The 18,243-nt window shown below is 47.2% G+C and overlaps 2 protein-coding genes across 6 annotated transcripts; one reads left to right on the top strand and one right to left on the bottom strand.

Moving 5' to 3' along the window:
* Nucleotides 1–452: 452 nt before the first annotated feature.
* Nucleotides 453–6,592, top strand: OVOL2 (ovo like zinc finger 2). The gene is made up of 4 exons (XM_033054983.2): nt 453–552; nt 1,203–1,393; nt 3,518–3,707; nt 6,282–6,592. The coding sequence occupies exons 1-4, from the start codon at nt 453–455 to the stop codon at nt 6,590–6,592; spliced, it is 792 nt and encodes a 263-aa protein (XP_032910874.1).
* Nucleotides 6,593–8,603: 2,011 nt separating this feature from the next.
* On the bottom strand, nt 8,604–18,219 carry MGME1 (mitochondrial genome maintenance exonuclease 1). 5 transcript variants are annotated; one of them, XM_033054981.2, is made up of 6 exons: nt 18,085–18,219; nt 16,093–16,170; nt 13,427–14,020; nt 12,564–12,786; nt 12,006–12,138; nt 8,604–10,163 (listed from the first exon to the last, which is right to left on the bottom strand). In XM_033054981.2, the coding sequence occupies exons 3-6, from the start codon at nt 13,947–13,949 to the stop codon at nt 10,029–10,031; spliced, it is 1,014 nt and encodes a 337-aa protein (XP_032910872.1). In that variant the 5' UTR covers nt 13,950–14,020; nt 16,093–16,170; nt 18,085–18,219; the 3' UTR covers nt 8,604–10,028. The 5 variants fall into 5 exon arrangements, with proteins under 5 accessions (XP_032910872.1, XP_032910870.1, XP_032910871.1 ...); XM_033054979.2 differs by having other exon boundaries at nt 17,902–18,213; XM_033054980.2 differs by lacking the exon at nt 16,093–16,170.
* Nucleotides 18,220–18,243: the final 24 nt, after the last annotated feature.

The following is an 18,243-nucleotide window of genomic DNA, read 5'->3' as shown; positions in this document are numbered from 1 at the left end:
GGTTTTTGGTTTGGTTTGTGGGATGGGTTTTTTTTTTTTTGGTTTTTCTTTTTTTTTGTTGTTGTTTTTGTTGTTTTTTTTTTTTTTTTAATTTTCAGACGTTAAATTCTTCTGCAAACATTCATGCCTTAGGAAGGGCTGGAACAAAGCTCAGCTGCTCCAACCGGTCGGACAGGTAAGCAGACTTGTTGACACCGTTATGTTTGCAGCACGCATGCTCCTTCCCAAGTTTCCTGGTGCATTTTTCTATTCCACCTTATGAAACTTTCCTTCCACCCCCCACCCTCTCCCCTCTCCTCCCCTCCCCTTCCCCTCCCCGCTCCTCAGCGGCTCTGCCCGGTGCGTGCGGTCCCGCTCCCCCGGACGGCAGCGCAGCCCCGCTGGGCTGCGGGCGGGCGGCGGGGCTGAAGGGCCGCTCCGCTCCGTGCCCAGCCCTGTCCCCTGCCCTCGCCATGCCCAGAGCTTTCCTGGTGAAGCGCCGGAGCCCGCAGCCGGCGCTGCGCAGCTGGGATGAGCTGCCCGACGAGGAGAGAGCCGACACCTACATCCCAGGTACGGCCGCGCCCCGCGCCCGGCGCCGCCGGCAGGAACGGAGGGAGCGAGGTCCCGCGGTCCCGGAGGGAGCGACCTGGGGAGGGGGCTTTGCTGGGCCGGGGGAGCCCCGAGGGGGCGGGCGGCGCTCAGACGGAGCTGTGCGAAGCGCGGTGGAGGGGACACGGACAAGGCTCGGAGCAATTCCCCGGGCAGCGGCAGGGGTGCCAGCGCTGCCCGGCCGTGCCGCCCCCAGGCACGGCAGCGTCTCCCACACCGGGGAGCCCCCGGGGATGGCGGGGCGGGGAGCTGGAGGGGAGTACGTCTGTGTGCGTTCGGGAAGGTGGGAAACCTCGTTTGCATGAGAAAGGTGGCTGGGGGAGGACAAGGAAGGACCCAGGGCGGGGGGGATGATGTACTCCTGGCCTCCCCCTCTCCTCCTGCCCTTGCCCGGGGTATAACGGGAAGGCGGCGGAGCTGGCTTGTTTGAACTTTGGGACCGTTCGTGTTTGAGTTTCCGATTGCAGCGTGAGCCGGGGATCCTCCCCCGCCGGCAGCGGCCCGCCCGCAGGTTAAACACCGGGGCCCGCCGGCTCCCGCCCGCACCGCCCTCCCTGCCCTGCCCGCGGCTCCAGGGTCCCCCGCTTTATCGCATCCCCATCCCGTTGCAGGCGGGATCGGCTGCGTGCTGCTGGGCTATGAAGACAGCTGCAGCCTGGAGAGCAGCGGCAGCAGCGGGATCCGGGACGCCGAGCCTAGCGACCCCGCGCCGCCCCAGCCCGCCCTCGGCGAGCAGGGCACGGGAGGGGGGATGCTGCTGGACCTGGCCGTCAAGCGCCCCATGGTCAGGTCAAAAATCAAGGTAACCGCCCGCACCCCGACCGTCTCTTCTCTGGCAATGCGGTGACCCCAGTTCAAGGTCAAGGCCTGGCTGCTGCCCGGGGACACCAGGTGACAACAGTCTCTTGGGCTCTCTTTGCTAGTGGTGACAGCGCCTGCCCTGCACACCGAGGTGGGGGCCGGCGAGAGCAGCCGGCCGACCTTAGGATGGCAGCAGCAGGAAAGCCTCATGAGCGATGTGCCGTAATCTTCCAGTGCCCTTTGCCTTCTCTTATCCTTGCCTGGGACGTGCTGCCCCTGACCTGCTTGGCTCGGGTCCTGCAGGAGCTCTGAACCCAGCCAGGAAGGACCAGCCCTGGCAGCTAGGAGTCATGCCCCATAGTGCGTGGGTGGATCTTGTTCCTTAGCATGGGGCCCGCTTAAAAGCCTTCTAGGTTGTACTCAAGCCTTCACCAAGAAAGGCTGGGATGACTCTTCATGCTGCTCCCCCCCACCTTGACCTATCAAGAAAGGGGGTAAAGGTTCTCCATTGTTGTGAAAGACCATTGCCATCTTGAGGTCGACCTGCAGGCTTGAGTGAAATGAAGCAATCATCTGTCCAGTGTCTGCCGTAGAGCTCTCTGCTGCAAGGGCAGGAGCTCTGGCTGGCTGGGTGTTTCCTGGGCAGAACCAGAAGAGCCGCGCAGTGATTCCCCTCCCACCGCTGAGAAGGCAAATTGCTCACGATGCCTCAGGTCCTCTTAAGAACTCAACACCGAGCTCCCAAACAGCGCCGCATGTCTCTCTGAGCATCCAGGGTCCCCTCAGCAGAGGTGGAGCCAGGCCACCCTAGGCTAGGCAGAAGGAGATGTGTTTACCATTGGTTAACACCTCGTTAAACCCTGGCTGTTCTTTGCTGGATGGAACTGTAAAAATTACCATTGTCTGTGCCGGGCCGACAGCTTTACAGCCACTGTGTTGTTAAGTCTTATGATTGGGTTTCACCCTGGTTATATGCAGCGGCTTGAGGTGGAGTCATTGCCCTGTTGCCCAACAGATTCTTCTCAGATGGCTCCCCCTCCAGTTTCACACCTTGTGGTTTCACAGCTGCCGTGTTCCTTAATCATTCTTTCCAATTTCAAGTAGCATTTCTTCAGTAGTAAGCAGAGGAGGAGGACCGGGAAAAATAACTTTCAGGAAAAAGAAACCCCAGACGTATTCCTGTCTTTGTGAAAAGCCTGCCCTGCTCCTGTTTGACTTTAACCTACTTTGTACAATTTAACCTGGGCTATCCGTGACTGTCACGGCAAAACCTTGTTTCAGCAGAGGGTGCGTGTGGTCCTGTCTGCTCTGCTGGCTTTCCCTCATCCCGGGCACATCTGTGTGTTCCACCAGGAATAATTAAACCAACAGTGCAGTATTTACATTTTCCAGACATTAAGCCTTCCCTCTGAGGAATGATCTTCCCAGGAGCTGAATCACCAGTGTCGTTTTTAGTCAAGTTATGTCATGATGTTGGCACAATGCTTTTGGTGCTAGGAGCGGGAATGAGATTACCCCCTAATGTCACTTTGCTGTTAATTAACAAGCCGGTGACACCAACGGGGGATGATTAGGGCCATTGTTTCAGTCTCTGCTGAGACAGCACAATGTCCCAAACCATCTTTTTTATCACTGCTGGCTGTTTTTTGAGGGACTTGGAGCAGTTGGAGGCATGACTAGCACATAAAAGAACTCTCTTGCACCAGAGGAATTCCCTTGTCCATCCAGGGTATCAGCTGAGTGCAGGAGCAAACACATGTGTGGTCCCACAGAAAGGTGCTCATAGCCTGAACCCTAGTATTCATGGATGTAGCCAGATAATGGTTGCTAGTCCTGGAAGTAAACCACTACGCAGAATTTATTTTAATCCCTGAATCCAAGCCGGTCAGAGATGCCTCAGTCCCAAACTGTGCACATAAAGTCCCCCACCTGATTGCAAGGAAAGCGTGAAGGTTTTACCCCGCAGGAAAATCTTAAATGTTTTCACTTTTCATTTTTAATATATCTCCCCCACACACCTTTATTTTTAAATGCCACAATAAGCCCTGCCTTGTTTTGCTTTATTTCTTCTGTTGGTCCTCTATTATTCATCGCAATGCTCACGCAGTCCTCTCCCACTGCTCAGTTCACCACTGGCACCTGCAGTGACACTGCCCTGCATAGCTGTGAGCTGTGTGGCAAAGGCTTTCGCCTGCAGAGGATGCTCAACCGTCACATCAAGTGCCACAGCCAGGTGAAGAGACACTTGTGCACCTTCTGTGGGAAAGGATTCAACGACACCTTTGATCTGAAAAGGCATGTCCGGACCCATACTGGTGAGAATGCGTTCCCTGGGGAGCTGTGGGAGGCTCTGGGGAGAAGGGGTGGGATGGAACAAGGACAAGGAGAGGGTGGCAAGACCATGACACAAAGCCCTGGTTAACAACATTTGAGGAAAATAGTGGGGATGCAGTGGAGAAAAAGGGAAGATGTGAGTGTGGACAGAGAAGAGTCCTGGGAATTATGAAATGTGAGAAGAACTATTGCAATCCATGTGAAGCAGTGAGGGTGCAGGACCTGCCATCCACACCTCGTGTAGGCACAACCCCGTGCTGCCATGCCTGGGGCAGCGAGGCTGGGATAACCCGCCAGGATAACCTGCCTGGGATAGCCCCCCAGGGACAGCAAATCACTGCAGCTATCCATGCGCAGCGATGAGTGGAGGCAGCAGCTCCATGAAAACGCTTTGCCCTCTAGAGGCAACCAACAGCAATTTCCTGGGGATTTTGCTTATGAGAGCCTTTCCAGCGATTGCTGTGCAGGATGGGGTTCTGGCTTGATTTGGGAAATGTCTGAAGGAACCGTAGTGTGGTTCATGCTGTGCTTGCCCCAGGCTGGAGGATGTGCTATCTGTGATCACTCTGCAGTGGGGCCGCTTCCTGAGTCCATCCCAAATAGCAGTGGTTGAGTTTCTGTTGCCTCAAATCCAGCTTACTTTTCCCACAAGTTCTTACCCCAGCCTGGAGCAGGGAGAAGGCTGCCAGTTTGATTGGCTATTTTTTTTTCCTTGGTGGAAGCAATGGCTTAAGTAAATATCAACCCCATCCTCACCAAGGGCAATGCTTCCTGGTGGGCCAAGCTGGCTGTTCTCAGCAGGCTTTGACTTTGCTCTGTTGGGCAGACAGTAGGTGCATCCTCCACATCTCACAAGCACATCCCATCTCTCCACATGTGTGGTCACCAAATGGGAGCTGGGGATTATTTGGGCTTGCTCTGCAGAGCCCCATTAAGCAGGTGAACTGCTAGAAGTGCCACAAGGATGTTGGTAGGCAGGAGCTGTTTCTTATAGAGTCCCCCAAAACAATGACACCTGTTTGGATAGGAAGGCATTGCCTGGAGCCAATGTTTTGGACTGTTTGGGTTTGTTCGCAAAGCTTTCATGTGGGAAGGAGAGCTGCCACACTGGTGCACGCTGAAAAGTGGAGTCAGTGCTTCCAAAAGAAGTGATTTTTCAAGCTGTCTCTTCATCAGAGAATCAGAAAAGAAATCCAAGAGAGTGTCTGGTCAGAATAATTTAAAATGATCCCTAAATAATTTAAAATTATTCCTAAGTGATGAAGAGGTTCTCATAGCCCTGATGGGCTGTGCCATCCTGGCACCACCATTTCTGTATTTGTGTTCCTGCCTGTGGAGTGCTGGAGCAGGCACCAAGGACAGTGGAAGTTTAAATTGCCTTCAAATGAGCATGAAACTGCTTTTTGTGTGTGAATTATAATGAAGGTTTGGGCTGTCTCTCCAACTACAGCTTAATGAAAATGAAGCCATTTCACAGCAGCGGGCATTAGGAAACTTTTGTCTTGATAGTTTAATCTGGTGCACTGGGACAACCTCTTTAAACAAAAATGCAGTTGAGATGCTGCTTATTGGAACTTCTAATTAGCTTGGATTTTTTGGTAGAAAGATCAGCTGACTGGTAACTTAATGCAATCACAAAATTACAACTGTCTGAACAGACCAATCTGGTTTACCCATTTCTGCCTGGCTCACCATAGGTCTGACCTTCCAGACCCTGGCATTCCACCTTTCCTGGGGAAAAGAGGGGGTTAGGTGACTCTTTATGTCAGTTTTAAGGGTGGTCTTTGCTTGGAAACTTACTGATCTAGTCTAGTAAGTAGAATTCCTGCTGGTTTAGGTTCTTTCAAGTGTTGCTAAATCCTTAGCTCTTTAAGCACTGGGTGATGGGGGAGGGTTTGCTGTTAAATCAGTGTTGATTGGTGATAAAATTGATTTTTGTGATGTTGGTTGTCTGGGCTTTCAAATCACAAGTCAGTTGCTCCTTCCTCCTCTGGAAACACAGAGTTATTTCTTTCATCTTCCTGCACTTCTCTAGAATTTGTAATGTCAGCCATCAAATCTGTGTTGTATGAAAGCACTTGGGATCGCTGGATGTTCACTGCTGTTCACTGAAGCCTCATTAAACCAAAAGAGAAAAATTAAAATCTTACCAAGACAGATGTTTTCATTCATTATAAAAGCTGAAACTGATAGTTTTTCCTAATCACAGGATTTCAAATAGTCAGGGGTCTAAAATAAGTTTTGCAGGAGTTGATAATGGCTGCCTTAGGTAGGACCAAACCACTGATGGGCATCTATTACCCTCATCACCTGCCTGCACCTTCTCAAAACATTCCTAGGTTTTCTATGCCTAAATATATCAACCCATTCCTGAAAACCTTAGCCTGAAAGTATGATGTTTTGTGCAGAGAGGGAGCTCCTTGAGCTGCTGGATACATTCTCAGCAGCTGATGTGCTCTTAGCTGGCTGTAGGAAAAAGGACTCGGAATACAGGTGAAACAAGGACTCAGGATACAGGTGACATAACAGGTAACCGCTGTCTCTTCCCGCCGCAGGCATTCGTCCTTACAAGTGCGAGGTTTGCAACAAGGCCTTCACGCAGCGCTGCTCCCTGGAGTCGCACCTGAAGAAGATCCACGGCGTGCAGCAGCAGTACGCCTACAAGCAGAGGAGGGACAAGCTGTACGTGTGCGAGGACTGCGGCTACACGGGCCCCACGCAGGAGGACCTGTACCTGCACGTCAGCGGCGTCCACCCCGGCAGCGCCTTCCTGAAGAAAACCTCCAAAAAACTCGCTGCTGTTCTGCAAACCAAACTGAGCCCTGTCCTGCAGAGGAACTCCAAAGAGGATGGCAAGGACGAGTGACACAGGGGCTTACAGTGCTCTCCAGGAATGAAGTTTACATGTAGGACTACAGATATTATTTTTTTAAGAACAATTTTTGAAAGAAACACCTGAAATTAAAGGAATGCTTTTGTTAACGGGACTCTCTTGATGTTGGTAAAACCTCAGCTTGACAGAAATATTCCCATTTGTGATGGAAATATCAGACTTTTTTTATCTGGCCAATAAAAATGGAATGCTTGCAAAGGCTGTCACCTCTTGGATGGAGTATTTACTGAGCTGACATTTGGGCAACCTATTTTCTGTTTCAGCTCTACCACAGGTCTGAACACCCCCGACAAATGAGTTCACCTTTCCCCAGTGTATTTTGTAAAGTTAATAACTGTTACCTCCCATGTGAATTACTTATCAGAGGTTTGGGTGAAAAAGTGTTGGGTGAGAGTGCTACTGGTACATGGTTCTATGCAACATTAATTAAAGTGCCTTAAGAACAGGAGTGCATTGTATCAGCAAATGAGTTAAAATGTGCAAATACCCTTAGCTCTGCTCCCTGTGCAGTCTGCTAAATTTATGGGAGTGTGATCCAAGGTGAGTTGAAACTCTTCCCAAAGGATGCAGAACATTTTCTTCCCAAAGTTTCTCTACTAGCAAATTGCATTTTTCTAGGGCAGACCTTTGGTTGTGTTAAGTACTTGAAGCCATGAACTTACTTTTATCATGTCGATGTACAAGTGAAACCTTAGCTCTGCTGTTCCCGGACTTGCTGTGCTCACTCTGAGGATTATTACCACATCCTTTTAACATACACCAATAGCAACCCAGAAACCCAAAGAAAGCACTGTAATGACTTGAAAATAAGTATTTCCTGTCATGATGAAATGCAATTTTGTGCATATTCTATGGTATGAGTGTGTGTTTGGGGATTTTTTTCCCCCTCTTTTATATTCAAATGCCTGTTCATTAATACAATGCAGTGGAAAGAGGGATTGAACCTGTGTCTGCTTCAGATCAGTGCAAAACTGCAGGCACCAATCTGGGTGCTCCTCTGTAACCACTATCAGTGTAGAAGGTTCCTCCCACCTAAAATACAAAGTCAGGCTCAGCCAGGACTTTCAGTCATTGCTGCTAAAATGAGACATTTCGAGAAACTTTGCAAGAATTGTAAAAAAATCTTTTCAACTTGCTTCAGTTTTGTACAAGTACTTGCTTGGGGTTTTGTGGGGAAAAGATTCTAGGGGTCTTAAAGCATTCCTAAGGATATTAATACTTTATTCAGCACAACTGCTGGTGCTTGACACCTTGAAAACAAAGACAATAAAGTGATGCTACCGTGTTAAGAAACTTATCCTATGTAACAGGAAAGTTTGTAGAATACTTTAATAAATGGGAAGTTGCTGGGGAAAAAAAAAGCATGTGAGGTAATTTAGGAGATCCTGACTTGGCAGAAAGAGCTAAAGCTTGTGCACTGACCCCCAGGTCTTAAAACTGAGCAGTGTAAAGGGAAGGTTGCTCACTCTGCAATGGGATTAATGTTCACCTGACTGCATGGGATTTGTGTGCTCAGCTCTGCTGAGACCTCAGCCCTTCCCCTGGCACAGCAGAGCTGGGGCTGAAACCCTTCTTCTCCAGCCAGAGACATGTTCTGTGTCTGTACCTGTGTGCAGGGGTTGGTTTTTTAGCCCTCCTGCTCCATGTGTAGCTTTTGCTCTCCCTCCAGTATCACTGCCACAGCACATCCCTGCTGACAGAACCACAGACACAATGAGGTGGGCACAGAGAGGATTCACAACAAAAGAGAAAGGGAGCAGGCCACAGGGAAAAGCCCATCCTGGGTGGACAGCAGAGCTCTGGGAAGCTAGATGGCAGAGGTGAAGTAACTGCCCTGGCTGCCCAGCAGGTTTTTCTGCAGAGGACAGACAGTGCCTGCAGCAGTGCCCTGGGCACATTAACTTTAACAGTCTGGTCACAAAGTGTGCTTATGGGACACTGGTGACAGCCACCTGCCAGCCCTGTTACAGGACAAACCAGCTTGTGCTGCTACAGAAATGCTCCACAGCTCAGCCAAGGATGCCCAAGGCAGCAGCCAGGCCTTCAGAAGTGTCAGATGAGAGTGAGTCCCACTGATGCTGTCTTTTGAAGGCTGTCTGTCTCCTCCCGGCTCTCTGAGGTACAGACTCAGCTGGGACTTAGGTTTACAAAGTGGCTTTTTTGGCAGCCTTCCTCAGGCATGGGGTTGTAGCTGATTTTCTTGAAGCTTAGGGGTTGTCATAATTTTATTCGTAAGCTGCAGTGTAATTGTGAAAACTCATACATACAATTCATAGAAGACAAACAAAATGAGGAAAAAAGCTTTCCAGAGCAATACTGCCTGACATGATCAACACTTATTCTCTGCTTTCCAGACTTGATTTTATAGGCTTCAAAAGTAAAAGTTCTGTTTCAAAACATTTATTCACAAACTTATTTGAAAAAAAACAAAAACAAAGAGAAACCCATAACAAACATCCCCCAAAAAACAACCAGCAGCTCTTCACCCATTGGAAGGCCCAGCTTCATAGCCACAGGGCTGCTTTGATACAGAACTCACTCACATGACATTGGGGATCGTTCCACGGGGTGGGACCTTTGTTGGCTCAGACCCACACCAGAGTCAGAAGAGCTCAAGGCAGGGGCAGCACAGAGCTCCCAAGCCAAGGCACAGAGCCTGTTTCAGAGTGCTTTCCTGTGAGATCTGTTAAAAAACCTGCAGGAGGAGCCACAAGCAGCAGCCAACATTCCCACCTCTCAGAACACTTGCTGGAAATTTCTGTGAGTGTTGTTCCAATTCTGCTCCCCTCTTGCTGAACCAGTTCTCTTAAGTGGTGACTTTGACTATTCTAAATAAGAACTAATGAGGACTTTCATTATAACTCTCAGCACAGGTTGTCCAGTTGTAGCTGTAAGGAAAACCACAAATAACAAGCCTAATGATGGCATGAGCAAGAACTGACTGAAATCCAATCTGCTATATCCATTTCTTTATCATTTGCATTTCTCTCAGCTCATACATTGTGCATGTTGTTTTGCTTTAGTTCACCAACTTAATTTTCAAAGACTCAGTTCTGCAACATTTTTTTCCCTCAAAAATCACAAAAGAAAGATGATTTGATCAAGCAGTTTGACTTGATAGTAGAAACTTTTCTATCAATCTCAGGCTGTATAAACTGTGTGGGATACAAAAAACAGTCTAAATAAGTCGGCTTTTGTTCTGTCTGGACCACTGAGGCCACTTACAAAATAAGCAAATAGATATTCCCCATTTGAAAGTTAGTTGCATTTTTGGGAGGGGAGAGAGAGGAGCCCTGCTAGTAAGAAATTAGTCAAAGTTACTCAAAAAAGAATATAAAAGCAGTACATTTAAACGAAGAGTTCTTCCTTTGTCTCTGTGCTCAGACCACTTGTTTGTGGTTAGTCTGGGTCAGTTTTTGTCCATGTACTCCTCCAGGCGCAAGAGCCACTTATTCCAGTACTGAGAGCACAGGTCAGGATCCATGAAATGCGGATGTGCCGGAGAGCCATTCTTGTAGGCGACCACGATGAGCCCACAGTGAACCTGCAGCACAAACAGGGGGCTGTCACAAATCCAACATTTGTGTGCAACCCCAAGAGCTAAACCTCACTGCAAAACACCTTCCTAATGTACACATCTCACATAAGAAATGGGGAATAAAAAGGGGCAATAGCTTACCATAAAACACTTGAGGACTTAACATTCAAATGATCCAAAAACCCAGAGCCCAAAGCTCTGAGTAACTCCAGTGAAAACCAGGGGACATGAACTCTGAGGATGAGTGATACTTAAGCCCTGCAGATGCCAGGAAAATTGCCAGAGACAGACGAGTTTTTGCCTGGGGCCATACAACCAGACTGATGCCACCCTCCAGCCTCAGTCTGGATAGAAATGATCACTTAGATATGTTCTGACATCTTTCATACCTGACAAATCCCAAATCCCTAACAGTCACTGGCAGTAGGGGGCAGGAAGCTACTAGCAGAATTCCAGCCCACATTTCACTCTGTAAGGATCATGTCTGTCGAGTGCTTGTGTTCACTGATTGTTGGGAAAGAAGAATCAGGAAAACTTTATAAATATGACTGCTTAGCAAAAGATTTTGAGAATATGGAAACTACAAGCGAGATTGAAATGAAAGCTATCTTTGAGACACCAAACTTTAGTTACTAAATAACTAGAAGATAATAGAATGGCTAGCTGAAAGTAATTTCTTCTTGATAGAACAATGCTTTTTGCTGGAGTGCAGGTTTAAAGGTTAGAGAAGACCTTGCTAGCTTGGCAGAAGGGGTCTAAAGAGTAGTTTAAAGTGTAACATAGCATGGTAATGTAATAATTTTTATAGGCTGTATGTAAATGCTATAAAATTTGTATTTTGTATTAGATTGGTTAGTGAAAATTAGAATATTTAACACAAGAAAATTTATTGCATCGTAACGGGAACTTCACTTTCTTACTTCCTGCTCTTAGTTCCTGCTCTTAGCTCTTAGTTCTTACTCTTAGCTTTTCCTCTTACCACCTTCCTACCCCTTGCTTTATTACTCTTTACTTTCTCACTGCCCTGCTCCGAGCTGTGACTGGCAGCTCCAAGCAGGGCCCCTTCACCCACGCCCTTTTGCAATAAACCACAAGTTCAAAGACCAGCCTACAGAAATCTCTCCGTCTGTCCCAACCCTCCAGCCCACCGGCGCTTCCTACAGTCACATACAGTCCTCTGCAGTATTCTAGAAAATCCTTTGCATAGCATACAAATTAACCTGCACTCTTCTGCTTCATGTTTTCCCCTTTCAATATCTGTATGGAGGTAAAAATCCTTCAGGCCAAGCAGGCAGACTAGAATTGCTTTTGGAGTCTTTAAAAACCTTATTCCACAGTCTTTTGATGAAGTGTTCACAACACACCGCTTTTCCCTGAGAAAACACAGTACAGCTTCCAGACACCACATCCATCACTTAGTCCCTCATTTGCTAGTGGGACACAGCAAGACAGGATGCAGGCACAGCCCTTCCATACCATTTTCTTGTTTGCAGGTTCTTTTGCTTTATTTCCTCTCCTGCCCCTTCCTACTCTTGACACAAGCAAAAACCACACAGGACAGAGCACAGGGCATTGCCCAGTTTCCATGTCCCTGGGAGCTCATCTGAGCATCCCTTGGTGCCACTGAGCACTTCCTTAAAGCCACTGAAGATTCATTACTGGTAGCCAAGGGCAGCAGGATTAGTGGAATTATTTCACAGTATGACATCTTAACCTGATCTCAGACTGGGCTCCTTTGTTACAAACCCTACCAACACTTCCACAATGGGCACCAGGTTCTAAAGGCAGAAAGAAATGAAGATAACACAGGCATTGCTGCTTGTCTTGGCATGCAGCAGGCCTACTGACCTGGAAGTCATAATTGGCATCATGATTTATGGCTCCAATATATGCCGCAACCTGTAATGGATTGTCATAAGTATTCTGCAGAAATGGCTTTGGCTTCTCTGACGTTTTCCAGTCAATCACACACAATTGGCCCCTGCACAGGAGAACAAGATAAGACAATGGTTTAAACTTAAGTTTAGTCACAAGTAAGAAATAAGGGATGAGACAGCACATAAAGACTTTTCACTCTCAGCCTGTTTCCCCCTGATGTCACACTGCTCATTATTATGTCCAAACAAGTCTCTTTCACACTGGCACTTTAGATCCTAAAAACCAAACTAAAACTAACTTACTAAAACCTGCTGCAGTTCCTGGAAAATGCTGATTGCTTAAACCTGTCCCTTCTCCAGTAAGGAACTCCCCACGAGGAAAAACAGCAATTCTGCCATGAGGATCATCCAGGAGAGTTCCTCTGTTCTCCAGTCCAGGGGGGATCTGTCCAGCTTCTCCCAGCCACTCAATTACACCCTGGTTTCCATGGGATCACATTACAGGAGCATTAGGGGAAAGGCACCTCACCGATACTTGGCCACACAGTCGACCAGGCCCAGGTACTGCAGGGTCTCATGCTGAACTCCACTTTCCAGAGCCTTCACCTCGCTGATGTCTTCCAAGACGTGTTCCACACTGGATAAGTAGCCAGCCACAACACCATCTTCACCCTGGTCCCTGGCTGACACCTCTTCAGACAGGAATATTGATTCCAAAGCTGAATGGAAGAGCTCTCCTTGGAGAAAAAGATCTAAAAAAAATGGGAAAACCCCCTCACATTTTAGACACTACTTTAGATTTGTATCATACGTCTTACAAGGTATCTCTTAAACCAGCCCTGGGTTTTGTACTGAAAACTTGAGGGTGTGGGGAGAAGGGAAAGAAACAAAAAAGAAATTCTCAGTAGTGAAACTGGTATCCCTTATATTAAGGCTTACTTTACTTTTTTAGTGTCACTGATTACTCACTCATACATACACTGGATAAACTAGTTACTGAAAACCTCACCATAAACAGCAGAACACATTGTTTTTTAAATACCTATTTCCACCTTGTTACAAAGTAGCTTTGTAACTGCAAAGAGGCTCAGTAACATCATCTGGAAAACACCAATTTCTGAATAGATACTGGTAAATAGAGAACTACAGCAGTCAGACAGGATTGAGCAAAGTATGTCTACAGTCTGATCCAATTTTCCACAAATATCTAAATCCATTTTAGCGGTTCCAGAACAAAGACCAGAGCTTAGCTTGTTGGTAACAGGTGCACTCACAACATACTCTCATGAAATGGAAACAACTTCATGGATTCCCAAACCACTTGCTCTAACGTACCTGCCAGCAATCCAGACTACTGCTTCTACTCTGAAATCACACTGTGGCTACACTTACTTTTGGTATACTCCTCAAATCCCTCTTTTCCAAGCTCCTCTATCATTTTCTGCTTCCATCTTTCCAGATAAAAGACTTGCTGCGGAGAGAGGGTTTGTTGAAGGATGCGGGTAACACTGGGCATCTTAGTTCTTTGTAACCCAATTTTCATGGGGACATTGGAATCACTGCTGGCAGGAAGAATTCTCTTGCTGGGGTTTATTAAAGGAACCCAGTTCTTCGGAGTTTTTGTCCCGGCTTTAACTGGAGGTCTGTGTTTAGCTGGTGGCCCATATAACAAGCTGTCTTCCTCAAGGATTGTCTCTGGTGTTTGGGCACTGGTTTTGTAAGATATAACAGAGTGGACCAAATTATTGTATTTTTCTTGGTCAACTTGTTCATAACTGTTTCCTTTTTTCTTTTTGCTATAAGCACATGCAGAGGTAGACAGACAGGTATATGGGAATTGCTTTTGGCAAAACGGTATTTGAAAAAGCACTTCCAGGCTCCCCGCTTTCCTGGACAGGATCTGTAGGAATTGCATGTTGACTGTGAGCAGTTAGAGTTTTCTTCCTTCTGTCAGCAACAGTCTGTGGCTTACCATACTTTTTCCTCCTGTGGAAAAAGAAATTTGTGGTTTACAGTCATAAAACTCTGCCACCATCCTATTCTTGCCCTTTGCCAAACAAAGAATTGCTACGGCCAAAGTGTCTTCATTCACCTTGTACCACCCTTATTCTTCATATAAATAAGAGAAAAAAACAATGAGCAAGGAAAAGAGGAAATGCTCCTGAAAAGAACAGCTGCTGTCCTGCCAAATCTGAAATCTGAAACACTTGAAGATTTGTTGCAAGTAGCAAAAGTTGCATCACCGGACATCCCTATAGGAACAGTATCAGAGCTGCCATGGAAGTAGGCACAAAAACCAGATCTGCCACCAACAGCCCCCAAAAGGGGAAAAAAAGCTAGAGGACATTGAAACAAATCCATTGCTGTGAGTTTTAAGTTTATAGTGAATGACCAACTAAAGTGGATTGTGGAGACAAGGTACCTTATGGGGTATAAACCCATATTTTTCTTTTGTATCCCTAGGAAAAAGCAGACAGCAGCAGCATGTACCGTTGTGAGACTTGAAGCTAGAAAAGGCAAAGAGAAACCGGATGCACTGCAGATATTTCCAGATTCAAAGAATTTTTTTTGACGTTCAGAATAAAATATAAATGTATTTTTTCCAAATCAAGCTTCAAACATAGTTGTGCGCAAAGACACTTACAAAATTTAAATGCAAGAATAGCACATAAGCAACACCATTCTCAGCACACTTTTCAGAGCTGCATTGGAAGCCCCAGGGAGTTTTTTGAACATGGATAAAATGTAACACTTCCATAATGGCATTTCCCACGCAGAACTGAGGCTCCTTCCTACTCGAGTAACCTGTTTACCATGGCAAAGCTCCCTCCCTACAGTGGGAACACAGAACCCCTGCTCACTGCCAGCCAACAGCAGCATTCTGCTCCTGACAGTCCTTCGTGCTGCTCTCCTCCTTCCCCACGCTCCTCACACAGCACTTCCCACACTGCCTGAGCCCTGGGAGCCATGGGAAACAAAACCATAGGGAGCTCCTCGGTGTGGACAGATCACACAGCTGCAGTGGGCAGGGGTGAGCATCTGTCACACACAACAGTTCCCAAAAATGGGGCAGCTGATTAGAACAAGGCACCTCACAGCAGCAGGCTCAGACCTTGGACTAGGGATCCATAAATAATGTCCTTCATCAGTGAAGAAAAAATAAATCCTTTTCCCTTGTGACTTACCTCTAAACAGAGGTGCCAGAGCTGGGATTTAAAATAAAAGAGGAAAAACATATTCTTGTTCCCGTGTAACAGTATCCAAGCTTGTGGATTCTCAAGCTGCTGTTTGATGATTATTAACAGGCTCATTAATGGTCAGTGTGGACATGCACTAATCAGAACAGAGCAAATGTTGGGCCAGTGGCTCTGGCTTTGTTACATAAAGCCACAGCACAAAAGAAAAAGTTTATTCTGGCTTTGTGCCACTGCAGGAAGCAAGAAGATGCCTGATTCAGCATAAATGTACTTGTAGTGAGCTGCGCCCTAAATATTTTCCAAGGAATAAATTCATACCAGATCAGTGTTTTGAATCAAGGAATATGAAATATGGAATATGACAAGCTCCAGAGTTAAATTTAGTGCAACACAATGCTTCAGTGAATAGTATGAATTTTGATTTAACAGCCTATGTTGGGCTGGGGAATATACCTGTGGAATTTCCAGTACCTGCAGAAATATTTGTGCAGCATGAAAACTGAATCACCAGGAAAGGCAGAGTTTGCCAGCTGTTGTCCTGTTTTACGAAAGGAAAGAGGTTCTAGGATTGTTGAGAAATAAGGAACCCTTGTGTCCAGCTGAATAAAGAATCATGTGTTTTTCAATAAATGACAGTGGTATGGCGCAGATAACTTACAAGAAAGAAATGGAGTGGTTGGAATCTACTCTCGTACACAAAGAACAAAACTGAATTGAGATTTCCCTCTGGGGAGACACTCTGAAAGCATTTGTCGTTGAGGACTGACAGAATTGCTTCAAGTGTTGAACGATGAGCCACACTGGAGAATTGAAAAAAATTAAATAACTTGGAGGCAAAAAAAACAAAATGAGAGGACTTAACTTTCCCAAGCAAGTTGACTTTGCAGCTCCAACACCTGAGGAAGTCTTTTTTCTCCAGTATAGGAATGAGTGGCTTAACTGAAGGAACAAGAAAGGATTACAGTAATTTCACGATTATAAACCGCACTGAGTATAAGCCGCAATTCTGGGTGTCAGCAACTTTTTGTTTTTTTGTCCATACATAAGCTGCACCTGATTATAAGCCGCATGTTACAATACAGAGTGTGATAAAAGGTATCTGTTCTATCACCATCTGTTGAGAGTGGGGACAGTGATCCTTATCTCAATGGCAGATAATCTGCTAATGGGCCATCCATTGAAACCAGTCAGGGCATTGTTCTTTATCTTTTCACAACCCATCCTTCCTCCAGCGAGTCATTTTCTGCTAATGGCCCATTGAGTCCCACTGTGGGACTGATAAAATTACTGCATCCCATTGGAAGTTGCTCCAGCCAGGGGGAAGAGCCCAACATTTCTTACCAAGATAAAAACAGAGGTTTTGGGATACTAAGGGAGCCCCTTTCTCCACTGGACTCCGGAGGAAAACCGGATTTCTCCACATCACCACTGGACCTCCGGAGGGAAACTGCACCTTCTACAGGAGCACTGCTCCAACTGAATCACATCTGTCACTGCAGGAGGATGCAGCCACCATTTAATGGGACTGCTGCCAACACCCTGCCTGATGGGGTGTCAGGTTGTACTCTGACTCTGTCAGGGTTTGGAGTTTGTTTCTTTGTAGTACTGTATTTCTATTTTGATTTCCCTAGAAAAGAACTGTTATTCCTAATTTCCATATTTTTGCCTGAAAGCCCCTTGATTTCCAAATTATAATAATTTGGAGGGAGGGGGTTTACATTCTCCATTTCAAAGAGAAGTTCCTGCCTTTCTCAGCAGACACCTGTCCTCCAAACTAAAACAGCAACTTTTTGTTCTTTGTCCATATATAAGCTGCACCTGATTATAAGCCGCACTTTGGGTTTGGACCAAAATTTTAGTCAAAATGGTGCGGCTTATAATAGTGAAATTACTGTACTTAAGGAAATATTAACATCTGTAAAAACCTTCCTCCAGCTGTGGCTTCGGATAATAACTGCTATGGCTTCTTCTCCACAGCCACCTATCCAGCCAAAAAAAACCCACTGGCTTACTTCGGAGATAACAAAAAAGAGCACTCTAAACACACCTACAGCCTTGCTGCCCCTTGTCCCTAATTTGAGGAGAACAAATCCACTGATGAAGGTATAACTGTGAGCTCCCTGCAGTTTGCAAAATATATTATTGAACCTATCCAGGTTAAAAATACACCTCCCTCGTTTGGGATGCTTAGAGCACAAAGGGAGACAATTTAGCAACCCCTTTAAAGCACCTGAACCAAAGGATAGATTCAACAAGCTTCAGTTCCCAGATCAGCAGGATTCCAAGATCTGCACTGGGAATGGAATTATAGTGGGGAATAGCGCTGTAACACGAAAGAGTAGGGTGAACACCAGTGACCACCAAGTGCCCTCAGGCAAATAAACTTTCTGCATGGGCACCAGGTGTCTGGAAACCCCAGCGCCGGACCGCCCGCCCGGTGCAGAGGGGGACAAACCAGGGGACAAACCAGGGGACAAGAGGCCCCGCCGGACGCGGGCATACCCAGCCACGGCAGCCCGGCCATGCGGCCGCTAGCTGATGGACCCAGGGGCAGTGGGGGCAGTGTGGGCTGTGTGGGCAGTGTGGACCAGCCTCTTTCCCCTTCCCTTGGCCTTCCCTCGCCCCGGCCCGCGCGGCCCGCAGCGCTCCCGACCCGCGGCCCCGCGTTACCTCAGCCGCGCTTCCCGCCACCGCCGCGGGCACCAGCGCGGGACCGCCCCGCCCGCAGCCTCTCTGCACTCACTGCGCCTGCGCCGCCCGCTGCATCATGGGACTTCTAGTTTTCCCGCACTGCCAGCTCCCGGCCCTTTCCCTTTCGCTGAAGTGCCCCAAAAGGCGGTGGGAGCGGCGTACCTGCTCCATCTCGCGGTCTTCTGGTGTTTTTTGAAAGGCCGTAAGGAAAACAACCCAAATCTTTGAATGCAAGCCGAAAAATAAAGCGTTGTGGTGCCATCTTGGATGAAGGCAAGCAGCGCGCTGCCTTCACCAAAGATGGCGAGTGCCCCTCAGGGG

This window comes from Catharus ustulatus, chromosome 3 (assembly GCF_009819885.2).
Source record: "Catharus ustulatus isolate bCatUst1 chromosome 3, bCatUst1.pri.v2, whole genome shotgun sequence".
Lineage (NCBI taxonomy): Eukaryota > Metazoa > Chordata > Aves > Passeriformes > Turdidae > Catharus > Catharus ustulatus.
Note: the sequence above shows the minus strand (reverse complement) of the source record. Positions and strands in the feature narration are given on the sequence as shown.

Excerpts from the sequence above, each read along its gene's own strand:
- OVOL2 (XM_033054983.2), top strand. The coding sequence starts at position 453 with ATGCCCAGAGCTTTCCTGGTGAAGCGCCGGAGCCCGCAGCCGGCGCTG. Across the intron at positions 553-1,202 it reads AGCCGACACCTACATCCCAG|GCGGGATCGGCTGCGTGCTG; the intron begins GTACGGCCGCGC and ends ATCCCGTTGCAG. Across the intron at positions 3,708-6,281 it reads GCATGTCCGGACCCATACTG|GCATTCGTCCTTACAAGTGC; the intron begins GTGAGAATGCGT and ends TTCCCGCCGCAG.
- MGME1 (XM_033054981.2), bottom strand. The coding sequence starts at position 13,949 with ATGCAATTCCTACAGATCCTGTCCAGGAAAGCGGGGAGCCTGGAAGTG. Across the intron at positions 12,787-13,426 it reads ATTTGAGGAGTATACCAAAA|ATCTTTTTCTCCAAGGAGAG; the intron begins GTAAGTGTAGCC and ends CATTTTTTTTAG. Across the intron at positions 10,164-12,005 it reads ATGCCAATTATGACTTCCAG|GTTCACTGTGGGCTCATCGT; the intron begins GTCAGTAGGCCT and ends TTTGTGCTGCAG.